Source organism: Nanorana parkeri, unplaced genomic scaffold (assembly GCF_000935625.1).
Source record: "Nanorana parkeri isolate BGI_ZX_2015 unplaced genomic scaffold, ASM93562v1 scaffold99, whole genome shotgun sequence".
In the NCBI taxonomy this organism is placed as follows: Eukaryota; Metazoa; Chordata; class Amphibia; order Anura; family Dicroglossidae; genus Nanorana; species Nanorana parkeri.
The window spans coordinates 702,987-716,753 of NW_017306367.1; the positions used below are offsets into that span (position 1 = coordinate 702,987).

The following is a 13,767-nucleotide window of genomic DNA, read 5'->3' on the forward strand; positions in this document are numbered from 1 at the left end:
AAGGTCTCCATAAACAGGCATGGGTAGAGGGGGCTCTGTGATATCAGTGGAGGGAGCAGAAAGAAAAAAAAAGTGCACTTTCCCCTGCACTGCAAGGGTTAACTGCTTGTTTTTTCTCTAGGAACTCAAAAAAAATATTAATGTTCACCCGATCCATGGTGCCACATGGCTGCTAGACTGGTCCCCACAGCCTCTTCTTCCCTGGGCTCCGGCGGTCTAAGCCCCGCGGACATCATTATGTCTAATTTGCTTGTATTAGACATGAGGAAGCAGATGGGCATACTACAGCTGGAGTGGAGGGTGAGTGGTTGATCTATGTTTCATGTATTGACTATGCTAAAATATCCAGACTTTCCGTTAAAGAGTTAATTGGCAGCATAATCACATGATATCAGATGTGTTATTCAAAAAAAATACAATGTTTATTATACTGTAAAAATGCTTTATTCATACAAAAATACATTGACAAAATGCTGAAATGACATTAACTTCCAGTTAAGACCATTTAACAGATGATTATGGAAAATATAAAACAATTTCAGAATCACACCCTCAAGGTTTATAGCTCTTCCTTAAATGACATCCTATGATAAAAGTACCGCTTTATATTTGGAACTAATAATGAATGTGCTAAAAAAGATCCTACATAGAGATTAACAAATCTTCTCTCAATAAAGAAAAGGGAACTTTCAAATTTAAAGTGACACCAAACGTAGGTGTCAAACAGGAAAATTTTAATCATTACCAGCCCTAATATATATATTTACAGATTTAAATATATTACACTGTATGTGCTCCTAGCCTCTTCATTTATGAAATAGGAATTGCCTGCGATATACTGAGGGCGCTGCAGCCAGGACGGATCTCAACAATACTGTCCAGATCCACCCAGCTGGCTGAGTGACAGCTGGCTCTGCCTATCTAGAGACAGAGCCAGCTGTGCCCGCCCCTTCCCCCGTTCGTTCCTCCACTCAGTGCTGGAGGATCGGAGAGGGGGGAATCCCTGCAGGGAGCCGTGACTGACAGTCTCCGCTCACTGCAGGGAGTGGAGTGGGAAGTGAGTGGATCGGTGCATGTTTCTGCTCCCTTCCCGATCGATAGAGCCGACCTGTGGCAGCTTCTTTGTCACAGGTCAGCTCTAACTATGATGAGTGGAAATTACTCACCTCATAGTTCTCCTTTAAGATGCATGTAGTACAGCTTTAAAGGTTATTTCCAACTTGAAAACCATATTTAGCGTGTAACATGGAAAATTGTGCCATTCTGCAACCCCTGTAACCTCAATTCCCCATTTACCTGAACTGGGGGGGGGGGTGTTTCTCTTTGCAAGCTCATGTAGTCATTTTAATTCAACGCAACTGTGCATGGCTCTGCCTGCGTAGTGACATCATTTATTCTAAGATCCATTTACAGGATCTGTGGATGGAAAAAACTACAAGTCCAATCTGCCACTCTGGCAGAGGGACTCATAATTCTCAATGGAGTACACTGAGATCACAGCACTTGTGGTCAATTGGTAACTTCCTGCAGCTCCATACCTGAAGGTCTGTACCTCCATATGGACCTGGGGCTGAAGCAAGTCTGCAGGAGCCTGTGATTTGCACCGGTCATCCATTGTCATCCAATGCTTTGCAGGACTCCAGTGCAAAACATTTTTTTAATAAATGCAGATTTTTCTTTTAGCAATATGGGTGCATATATTAATGGCTTGCAAAAGGTGGAATATGCCTTTAAAATAGAGTTTTTTGCTCACACATGCTGTATATGTGGATGCACACCGAGTGATAATTAAGAACTGTGCACCCCAGTGCTAAAATGCAGAGCTGACAGAAGGTGTAGAACTGTAACACAAAAAGACTAAGGGGGTTATTCACAAAGCAGCCGAAGGATCCACCTGTAGCTTCGGCTGATCCTTCGACCGCCGGAGCCCTTCGGTTCAGTCAAACCAAAGGCTGCTGTACGGGCTATAGTGAATGAAGGCAGCCAAGCTGAGCCGAAGGCATGTTTTGGCTCGACTGAGCCGAAGCGGGGTGAACGGCCTGCCGAAAGCCCTGTAAATGACAGCTGGGCGGAGCCAGCCGTGATCTAACAGCTGGCTCTGCCCAGTTGTAATGACAGATCAGCGTCCCCAAATGACCTGGGTATGCTGATCTGTCATTAAACAATAACAACTGGGCGGAGCTGGACGTCACGGCCGCCTCCGCCCAGTTGTTATTCATTGGCTGGGACCTGCTAGAAGACTCTAGCAGGTGCTGGCCAATAGGAAACAGTTGGGCGGAGCTAGCTGTCACTACTAATTGCTTTTTTAAAATCTTTATTTTTTAATTGTAATACTTATTTACATATTAAAAATATATTTTTTAACTTTTTTTAAACTCTTTTCATTGATTTTCTTTACCACAGAGTTACCGAGCAGAATGCTGCTTGGCGGCATTCGGCTATTCACTCAGTGCCGTTCGGCCCCTATGAAAATAGGGGCAAACGGCAGAGTGAGCTGCTGGAGCTTCGGGTCAGCCGATCCACATGTTGGATCGGCTGAGTCAAAGTCCTTCTGCACTGAAGGACCGAAGTGCAGCCGATGTATGGCTGATTTCAGCCGATGTAGCCGTACAGAGCCGGAGTGAATAGCTGAACGTTGTGCGGCTCACTTCACTTCAGCTGGGTTATTCACTCGGCTGCCTTCATCAGCTTTGTGAATAACCCCCTAAGTAACAATCACTTTTCCTGCATTAACAGAGGATCATATAGATAAATGGCCAAACAGGCACAACTTTTTCTCACTTGGAAAGAAAGAACACTGACCAATACGTTTTTTCTAGCTATAGCCAAACACCCCACAAATGCTGAATGTTCTACTGTCTTTAAAGATTCTGATCAAGATGCATAGTTAAATCCTCTATACTACAGAACCATAAGGCCTTGTTCACACCAAGCTAATTCCAGGAGCAGAGAAGTTACAGACCAGATCAAAACTGTATTCCAGGCTCTAGTTCACACCACTGCTCTGGAACGCATGCAAATGGCCAGGAACGCATCAAAAACCACTGCACTGCGTGTGCAGAAACGCATGCAGATCTGGTCTGCATTTGGTGTGAACAAGCCCTAAGTCTTCTGCTCCCAATATAGAGCACATGCCTGACAGGCTATTGAATCAGGCCACTGGATGAGCTGTGGCATAAGATCACTGCAGACAAGACGGGATCTCCGTTTTGACTTCTGAAGGAAGCCTGTCATTAGAAACCCATGAAAGTTGCCATTCTGTCCTCTTGGTATGAAAATATTGATTGCTGGACCTTTCACTTTGCAGACATACATAGCTTTTCTGCTTCAGTTACTCAAAAATGATTGAAGCCATTGGTTTAGCATAATAGCCAGGCAAATAGCATTTTAAGGAGATCAGAAATGATCACACCCTTTCTGTTATAACATGTTAACTTTAAAGTTGCAAGCTTGCAGTGAAGCTTAGATTGTGCTTTCTTCTAGTGCAGCCTCCAGCACTCACTTGTGGGTTACAGATATCGATCGGCTCAGTGTGTGTCTGCAGAAATAGACCTGTCACAAGTCTTACTTACACTACCATGTTACTCAAAGTAACTCCTAACTTATTACCTATATAAACCAATGATATGACCACAGTGCAAAGTCAGCACAAACCTATCTGCTTGCAGTGTTGTTTGATCCAACATATTACTGAATACACATAGAAGTATGGAGTATGAATATACTGTTATTGTCAGAGAGAATATAGAACTTGACTGATTTACCAAGATGAAATGTAACAGAGTTATAAATAACAAAATCTTTATTACTATTCTATAAATAAAAAAAAGAAACTAAACAATTCCCCACTACTGCATATATATCCAATGCATCTGTGCACATAGTTCAGCTAAAAAAAAAATATATAAGTAAAATACATAAAAATGTGTTGTTATCTGTTGGTGGCCACACACGTATCAATATGATCATTCAATGTGAATATACTGATTAAAATCACAGCCACGATCGCCTACTTGCCTTCTCCACATACAATGCAGCACTAATAGTCCTCCATTGCATGTGATGTCACGGGGCGACCCACAGCTCGGAGCATCAGGGAGACGAAGAGCGTGGTGGAGCCTGCAATGAGGTAAGTAATAAAGCCTCTTCCTCTACACCCTAGAGTTAATGATCATTTAATCCTCACAGTGAGGGGTATTGTTTTTCTAGCCCTGAGTTTGGCTTTAAATAATTGTTTAGATGTATTATGGTTCAATGTTTTTGTTTTGCATTGCTCACTATTTTAATCAATGATGAATCACATGTTTGTGATCGCTCACTCATACAGTAGTTTGATCACATATTCATACATATGTGACCAGCTTATGGGTTCTCTTTAAAATCCTCCTTAAAAAAAAAAAAAAAAAACATTATGGCCACTAGTTATTTTTTTAGTTTTGTGTAGGAAAGGGTTATAAACTCTGTCAAATGTATTTTTTTTGTTGCTTTGTCCCTATTGTGGAAATTTCATCTCACTTCCTGCGCTTCTCTTAAATGGTGACACAGATTGTAATAACAAAACAGAGGTCCTAAACCTTCCCCACTTAATTAAAAGAAGGTGGTATATATTACTGTATATATCACTATTAGAGAGATCCTTCTGCTTCCTTTCCCAGTGATTCACTAAGATTAAAAAGTATCTTCCCCAATGGGGACCTAGACAGCAATAAAACCTGCCACAGGGCCTAGCCTTTTCCTATCCAAAAAATTTTTTGTTAAATAACTATATTTTGTTCCAGCCTAGACCTGCCTCTATTTGCTGCCTACAACCTTTGCAGACATTAGACTAGCCATACACAGCACAATTCCTAAACAGCGTGGATGGAGGAATCTCCACTGCCAGCTAATGTATAGAGCAGCATTGGCATCTGAACTGCGGAATACAGTGGCACTGATAGGATGCAGTCACTGTTCGATCAATCATTTTGCACACGTCTCAGTTGATTTTTAAATAGAATCGGATGAAATTCGAGCAGTCTATGGCCAGTCTTAGGCCTATCATTTGGTATCAGAGTGGCTGTGTGTATTAGCATATACAAACCTGAATAGAGCTACTTACACTACACTATAATCATTTTCTGATATAACTTTGCATCTAAAATCTAATTTATTGTTATGTATGAACATTATCACCTGTAAACCAATGTGAAAATTTGGTAACCCAAATTTGATAAATGTAGTTCCTATATATATGAATCCTATTATATTTAGGACTAAATACTTAGTCCTAAATATAATACAGACTGTCCTATGTTATATAGAACGTGTAAAAAACAATACATTTTTACAATTAAATTACAAGCATATAAAAGCGAAAATAAAAAGGCAACCTAAACAAGTAAACATCTGAATGCCATCAGTAGCTATTTCAGCTGGTGGCTCTTGACTGTATAAAATAGAAGAGGAAGATCAAAAACCAGGCAGAATACTCTTGATAATGGGAGAGCAGACTGGTAAGTATCAGCTTTTTTATCCTTTTATAAAAGTTCTTTGAAGCCAAAGGATAAACCGGCTCCGAATGAAAGTCCCAAGGCAAGGAAGAATGTCATGAGAGCACCTGTGGTCTCACTCTCATGTGGCAATACTTTCCTGTAAATGGAAAAAAAAGGATAGGTAAAATGAATTAGGTACACTCTGCGCTACATCTTAATAATTTAACAGGGTGAAGGGGACATTCAGCAATACAATATTATGTAACAATTTCTCTATCCCTAATTACTGTATATAAAAGTCCAGTTGAAGAAAAACTCAGGAAATGAGGGAGAGCCATCCACGCCCTCCCTCTCACTTCCTGGGCAATCAGCAAAGTGTGTAGCGGGTTTTGTGACTCTCGGCTGCCCAATAGCAGCCATTCAGAAGCATACAGCATACATTAGGACAGGCTTTTCCAGAATTCCATATTATAAATTGACCTCACAATGGGGGCAGAAGAGATGCCCAGCTCACTGCCTGCAGCAGTATTCAACAAAATAGCGGCCACCATTTTGTTGACAACAACAGTGTTTTTACTGCAGAGTGCTAGTTACGAGTGCAGAGCCATATGGGGGTTACAAAAGAAGTGGGGCAATATGCGTCATCCTACTAATGTACCAAGTGCTCTGATGTTAAAATCCTGCTGTAGTCTTTAACAGATCCCTCCTTTGTAAGCCTTGTGCAATCTGGCAATTGCAAACATTGGTACCATTGCTATAGAAACCAATAAATACTCATTGCAACACCCCCATCACCTGCCCATTCACCTTGTGCTCAACAGTGAAAACATTGCTGTTGTCTTCAACAAACTGATAGCCAAGGATACCATTTTATGGAAGACCACACCAGTGTTTTCAGTACTAAGCACCACTTCACATTCCTTTCTGCCAGATTACTTGCCCTGCGGTCAATTCACCTTCCCTCCAGGCAGTTAAAATTCCTCTCCCCGCTCCCTCTTGCTACCACTGATCAGATACTAAAATTGAGTTTGAATTTCACCCAAACCAGTTCTTTGTAATATCCCCAACCTTGCCTGTTCTGGAGTAGGAACACTTTTGCCAGTTATCAAATATATACTATTATAGAGAGTAACATATTTTACTTACTTGGGAGCCAAGCACATTGGTAGGGATACAAAATATCCATTGCTGACAGAAAAGAGCATCATGAAAATGACAAACCAAGCATCATTGTAGAAGAAGGTGGTAAGATACCGACGATCATCGATGTTACAGAACATGAAGAGAGGTACAAAGATAAAGCGGCTGGCAGCCAGCAATGGTGTGTACTTACAGTCAGGACCAGGCTATGGGAAAAAAAATATGCAATAATCGTCAAGATGCTGGTTGTTACTGAGGTAGCTAAATCAACAGACTAATAGCAGTTATTTACTAAACAAAGAACTCAAAACAGAGCTAGCCATTTATATGACGTTATAGAAATATAAGACATCCCACAGTAAGGCCTCGTTTACACCAGATGGAGTGCATTCCGGTCCGATTCTGATCACACTGGATCGCAAGGCACATTATGCCTGAGGTCCGGTCCAATCAAAATAGTGCTTTCAGCATTTTGATCGGACCAGACCGCAGGCATAATGTACCTTGCGTGATCCCTTGCGGCCGGAGGGCGTGGCTACGGTGCCATTCACTTCAATGGACCGCCACGCCCCCTCCTGCCCCACTAAAAAGTGAGCCGGCACAATGCGAGGCAGTGCGTTCTGGCCAGAATCCGCCAAAATAGTTCTTATTGTTTAGTGCTCATTCTTGCATTTGGCAACCATTGAGTATTCATTCTACTTATGTCAGACCAGTATAAGGTGAAGTCTACAATTAAAGAGACACTGTCACCTTGGTCATTCAAGGCAAAATGATAGTGTGTTTCTAATCTGATGTTTTTAGTTATAGAGGAGCAAATCGCTAGGCCTGAGCATAATTACATGTGGCAGAGGGTGATGTCAAAACTCACTCCAGCCTCTGACACAAATGACAATTACGATTTCAGTGCTGGCTATGGCGGCTGGCTATGGCGGAAGCTTTATTTAGGGCAATGTAATAGCAAAGTCAAGTAACTCATAGCAACCAGACTGAACTGCCTGTATTTTTCCATGTATAAGACTATACTTTTTCTTAAAAATATTTACCTAAAAATGGAGGGGCGTCTTATACACAGGGGGCTGAGAGGAGAACCGCGGTTGCGAAACTGCCGATACCTCTGCAAACTAGCCTCACGAGTGAAACTTCCGATTGCAGAGACAAGCTAACAGGTTTCCTCCAATCATGAGCCTTATGTACCCGACGTCAGCTTATGCTGCGGAGAGCGTGTAGCCAGTGCCCAGATGCAACAGGGAGCCCATAAAAATGTCAGAAGACTAAAAAAATCCCGGTAAATACAGGTACCAGTAAGCGGCTGTCTTACTCTGCAAAATTTAAACTGAATGTAATCAGTTATGCAAAAGAGCATGGAAAATATTGATTTCTGAATTTTGGGTAAGAGAAGTGGGGGGCGTCTTATAGACGGAAAAATACGGTAATTTCATTTAGGGGTCTATTCACTAAGCTGCCGTAGGCAGCCGAGTGAATGACCGATCTGAAGTGAAGTGAGATGAACACTTTTCGGCTATTCACTTCAGGCTGGTACGTCTGATTTCAGCGCTACATCTGCTGAAATCAGCCGTACATCGACTTGCTTCGCGTGGCTTCGGGTCGGCCGAACATGCTCAGCATGTTTGGCCGACCCGAAGTGCAGAAGGAGTTCGACTCAGCCGATCCAACATCTGGATCAGCTGAGCCGAACCTCCGACAGGCTTCTCACTGCTGTTCGGGCTATTCTTAAAGATCCCAAACAGCAGTGAGTGAATAGCCGAATGCCGCTGAACGGCATTTGGCTCGGCTGTTCTGCTCGGTCCCTCTGAGGGACCGAGCAGAACAGAAAGAGTGAAAAAAGTTAAAAAAAGTAAATAGAAAACGATTGTGCGGAGCAAGCGGTGACAGCCAGCTCCGCCCAATAGTTTCCTATTGTCCGGCGGCTCTGCTGCTGTCAAAAAATAAATAAAATTAAAAAAACTCTCCCGGGCGCCTCCCGCTCCCGGCCGCCCAGGAGAGAAACACTGCTGTGTCTTTTTTTCTTTATTCTGACACAAGCGATGTCAGAATAGAAAAAAAAATTAAAAGCATTGGTACATTACTATTGGCTATTTCAATTTGCAATAGCCAATAGTAAACTAGCATTGTACCAGAAGCTTTATTTAGGGCAATGTAATAGCAAAGTCAAGTAACTCATAGCAACCAGACTGAACTGCCTGTATTTTTCCATGTATAAGACTATACTTTTTCTTAAAAATATTTACCTAAAAATGGAGGGGCGTCTTATACACAGGGGGCTGAGAGGAGAACCGCGGTTGCGAAACTGCCGATACCTCTGCAAACTAGCCTCACGAGTGAAACTTCCGATTGCAGAGACAAGCTAACAGGTTTCCTCCAATCATGAGCCTTATGTACCCGACGTCAGCTTATGCTGCGGAGAGCGTGTAGCCAGTGCCCAGATGCAACAGGGAGCCCATAAAAATGTCAGAAGACTAAAAAAATCCCGGTAAATACAGGTACCAGTAAGCGGCTGTCTTACTCTGCAAAATTTAAACTGAATGTAATCAGTTATGCAAAAGAGCATGGAAAATATTGATTTCTGAATTTTGGGTAAGAGAAGTGGGGGGCGTCTTATAGACGGAAAAATACGGTAATTTCATTTAGGGGTCTATTCACTAAGCTGCCGTAGGCAGCCGAGTGAATGACCGATCTGAAGTGAAGTGAGATGAACACTTTTCGGCTATTCACTTCAGGCTGGTACGTCTGATTTCAGCGCTACATCTGCTGAAATCAGCCGTACATCGACTTGCTTCGCGTGGCTTCGGGTCGGCCGAACATGCTCAGCATGTTTGGCCGACCCGAAGTGCAGAAGGAGTTCGACTCAGCCGATCCAACATCTGGATCAGCTGAGCCGAACCTCCGAGATCTCTCTGAAAGTGGCCAGAGCCCAGCTGTCAGAAGCAGGCTGTCGGCCGGCCAGCTTCGGCTTTCAGCACGGCTCAGCGGTCATGATCGGGAGCTGTACGGGCTATTGTGAATAGCCTTTACAGCACCCCTTCGGTTCTGCTGAACCGAAGGGGTCCTGGGGCCGAGGCTAGCCGAAGGATCGGACGAAGCTACGGCCAGATCCTTCGGCAGCTTCATGAATAGACCCCTTAAAGTCAGATCAGTAAACAAATTGTGCCCCAACAGTTGCTTTGAGTTACCCTCTCTTTTCCTATATTTTACATGCGTATAAAAAACAGAATAGCTGGAAAGAACTTACCCACAAAATTTTAGAGGTAAGGCTCCGCCCAATCCAGTCCATTACATTAAAAATCAAGAAGCAGCAAACAGGATTAAAAAAACGACCTAAAAGAGGAAAACAAATGTATTAAAGCACAAATATTAACAAAAGTGCTACAATATTCAAATAAATGCCGTTCTGAGAGAAAACAGAAAAAAAGTATTAGAAACTCACTCCAAGTTTCATCATCTTTTACATTAGTAGTAACTGCTGCAGTAATTGCTGGAAACACTGACAACGTCACTCCAAATGTGAGCACAATTGTTACAGCCATCACCCAGATCTACAAGAGGGGAAAAAAAACAAAGATCAAAATCTTTATCATTCTAATCAACCCAAAAAAGTAATTTTGCATCCAATACTCAGTTCACTCTAAGGCCTCGTTCACAACAGTTGCAGTGCGTTCCGGTCCGATTCTGGCCGGAACGCACTGCCTCGCATTGCGGCCGGCTCACTTTTTTGTGGGGTAGGAGAGGGCGTGGCTGTCCATTGAAGTTAATGGCACCGTAGCCACTCCCTCCGGCCGCAAGGGATCACGCAAGGCACTGCGGTCCGGTGCGATCAAAATGTTGCAAGCACTATTTTGATCGCACCGGACCGCAGGCACAATGTGCCTTGCGATCCCGTGTGGGCTGTTGCATTGCGGCTGGAGGGTGTGGCTATGGCACCATTCACATCAATGGACCGCCATCCCCCCTCCTACCCCACTAAAAAGTGAGCTGGCCGCAATGCGAGGCAGTGCGTTCCGGCCAGAATCGGGCCGGAACGCACTGCAACTGGTGTGAACGGGCTCTAAATATCCCAATTGTACACTCTTCCCCAATAAATGAGATTGAACATGCTCATAATTAGAAGTTACAAAAGCAGTGTGGCCATACAGATGCAGTTTTTTTTATTTTGACATTTTAAAAAAATAGGATTTATGTACTCACCATAAAAACCTTTTCTTAGAGTACACTGAGGGACACAGGAATTCAGATACTGTTGGGTTAAACTATAACAGGAGGATTGGACACTGGCAAACAAAAAGAGTTGTAAGCAAGCCCCAGGATAACCGCTTCCCTACCCACCATGCCTCAGTTTGTAGCAAGCAGTACTGAAAGCATGAACATAAAACATAGAGGGATGGTACCTGTGTCCCTGGACTCCAAGAAACAGATTACAAAAGTACAGAGTACAAAAGTCTAAGATTGCAAAGTATAAAAATCCTATTTTCTTTCTTGTACATTAAGGGATACAAGAATTCAGATACTGTGGCGGACCTCCAAAATGTGTCCAACTGACAGGTGGGCAACAGAACAACCTCTGACAGGCTCACCAGAACAGAACTGGGAACTGCCTGCAGTCACTTGACGGAAAAAAAACATCCAAATCTGACACCTGATCATGCCAAGACCCCTATCTGATAGGGGAACCTGCCACATGACCAGAGAAAGGACACAGAGAATCAATCTGATGATCCAGACCAAGACAGAAGGGTCAACAACAGAGAGGAGTTACTCCACATGGATCAGAACACCAAACCTGGTTCAAGTAAGAAGCTGATCAACCAGAACCAAATCCCTGTTTAGGGAAAAATAGACCCACAACCTGATGTGGTCAAAAGAAAACCCTGGAAGCAACAGGTCCCAAGAAGGAACCTGGCACGAAACAGGTCCAGGTGAAAAAGACCAGTCTACATAAGACGGCCCAAAGCATTTACACCTCAGATGCCCTTGGATTAAAAGGGACAAAAACTCTGACTAAAGAGGTCGTCTGCCCAGACAACCAATCTTGCTATGCGAGACTTACCAGGGAAAGCACTGTATTACCAAAACACCACAGACCACAAGGGGTGTGAAGTGGCCCTGAGTCCCATAGAGAACTCAGGGGTTCATTCTGACAAAGTCAATGTCATTGAAGGGGTAGGGTGTATATAAAGCGAATGAAGGCTTACTTCAGCCTCAGACAAGTGAAATGGAATGCCTAACCCTGACCTCAAGCTATAGGTCTAAGAAAACTGGTCCTCCTGGTCCAGCGAAGCGTCAATTGCCATGGGGCGAGAGACAAGAATATTAGCAGTACTGCTAAGAGCATTCGCCTGATTAAGGACAGAACCGGGCTAGGGTACCTCCAAAAAATAAAGAATAAAAACAAAGGCAGAAGGTCATGGCAGAGATCCTTATGTTGTTATGTTAAAAAATAGTTGAATACAATGTGAGAAAAAAGGAGAAAATGCATCTGTGAGGTTGCTGAGCTTCCATAGGGGTTAGAAAATCTAGTGTAAGAGCCTGTGGAAAATATAGCAGTATACACTATATTGCCAAACGTATTGGGACACCCCTCCAAATCATTGGATTCAGGTGTTCCGTGACATTTCCTTGCTACTAAATATTCCACAGTCACCTGTTAGTGGTATTATAACAAAGTGGAAGCAACAGCAACTCAGCCACGAAGTGGTAGGCCACGTAAAATGACTGAGTGGGGTCAGCGCGTGCTGAAGTGCACAGAAGTCACCAACTGTCTGCAGAGTCGATAGCTACAGACCTCCAAACTTTGTGTGGCCCTCATATTGGCACAACAGTACGTAAAGAGCTTCATTGAATGAGTTCCATGGCCGAGCAGCTGCACCCAATCCTTACATCACAAAGTGCAATGCAAACCGTTGGATGCAATGGTGTAAAGCACGCCACCCCTTGGTTCTAGATCATGCTTCTCTGTCTGGCAATCCGATGGACGTGTCTAGGTTTGACGGTTGCCAGGAGAACGGTACTTGCCTGACTGCATTGTGCCAAATGTAAAGTTTGGTGGAGGGGGGATTATGGTGTAGCGTTGTTTTAGGATTTAGAAAAGATCTATAAAGAAGAGTGGACCAAAATCCCTCATGAGCCTGAGATGTGTGCAAACCTGCCAGCCAACTACAAGAAACGTCTTTCCTCTGTGATTGCCAACAAGGGTATCTCCACCAAGTACTAAGTCATGTTTTGCTTGGGGGATCAAATACTTATTTTACTCGCTGAACTGCAACTCAATTTATAACATTTGTATCGTGTGTTTTGTCTGGATTTTTGGTTGATATTCTGTCTCTATCATTTAAAATACACCTATGATAAAAATTATACTTTAATTTCTTTGTAGGTGGGCAAACTTACTAAATCTGCAGGGGATCAAATAATTATTTTCCTGTGTATAATATTCAGGGCTTGAAAAATTTGATGGTGTCTCACCAGTCGGTCAAAAATGTCACCAGTCAGCATGACCAGACTATAGCCTTGCAATTTATGTTAAAATTTTATGGGGCCAGATAGAGCTTTATTTTGGAGGTATATTATCACCACTGGGGGGAGTGCGGCGTAATGGGCGCAATCGTCGTTTTTGCATGTAGGCACACCCCGCATATCTGCGTGTGTATGTAGGGGGCGGGGACCTTAAAAAAAAAAAGGTTTTCTTTAATTTTTTTTGATGCTTCTTTATTTTTTTATGATTCTTTCATTTTTGTATTTTTTTTGTTTGTTTTACACACAACTTTATTGCTATTACATGGGGGGCTAAGAAGCCCCCTATGTGATAGCCAATTTACATGACAAGTCCTCTTTATGGAGACATCAGGGGTCTCCAAGACCCTTAATGTCACCTAGGGACCCCCAGAGAAGCTGATGAAGCTGAGATCTGCATCATAAGCTTCTGTAGCTGGAGAGTGACACTGGAAGTGATGTAATCTCGTATACTACTGAACTCCCTTTGGTCTCCTGTCACAGAGCCGTGCCGGTCCCAGCCGCATCGGGCACAGCGGATCTTGGCACAGGCAACGGCAGTGACAGCTGCTAATACAAGCGATGGAGCGTCTCTAGAGACGCCCGATCGCTTGAATGTAAAGCTCCCGGCCGGCCGTGTAATTACAACGGC

At 43.2% G+C, this 13,767-nt stretch overlaps 1 protein-coding gene across 2 annotated transcripts in view; it reads right to left on the bottom strand.

Annotated features, from left to right (window-relative positions):
* Positions 1-5,501: 5,501 nt before the first annotated feature.
* SLC29A2 (solute carrier family 29 member 2) overlaps positions 5,502-13,767 on the bottom strand; it is a 32,645-nt gene continuing 24,379 nt past the window's right edge. For both annotated transcript variants that reach the window (XM_018552875.1, XM_018552874.1), the window contains exons 9-12: positions 10,057-10,165; positions 9,862-9,947; positions 6,618-6,817; positions 5,502-5,628 (exon numbers count right to left, since the gene is read on the bottom strand). In XM_018552875.1, the coding sequence (XP_018408377.1) occupies positions 5,517-5,628; positions 6,618-6,817; positions 9,862-9,947; positions 10,057-10,165 (507 nt within the window). In that variant the 3' untranslated portion in view covers positions 5,502-5,516. The remainder of the gene's footprint in view (positions 5,629-6,617; positions 6,818-9,861; positions 9,948-10,056; positions 10,166-13,767) is intronic.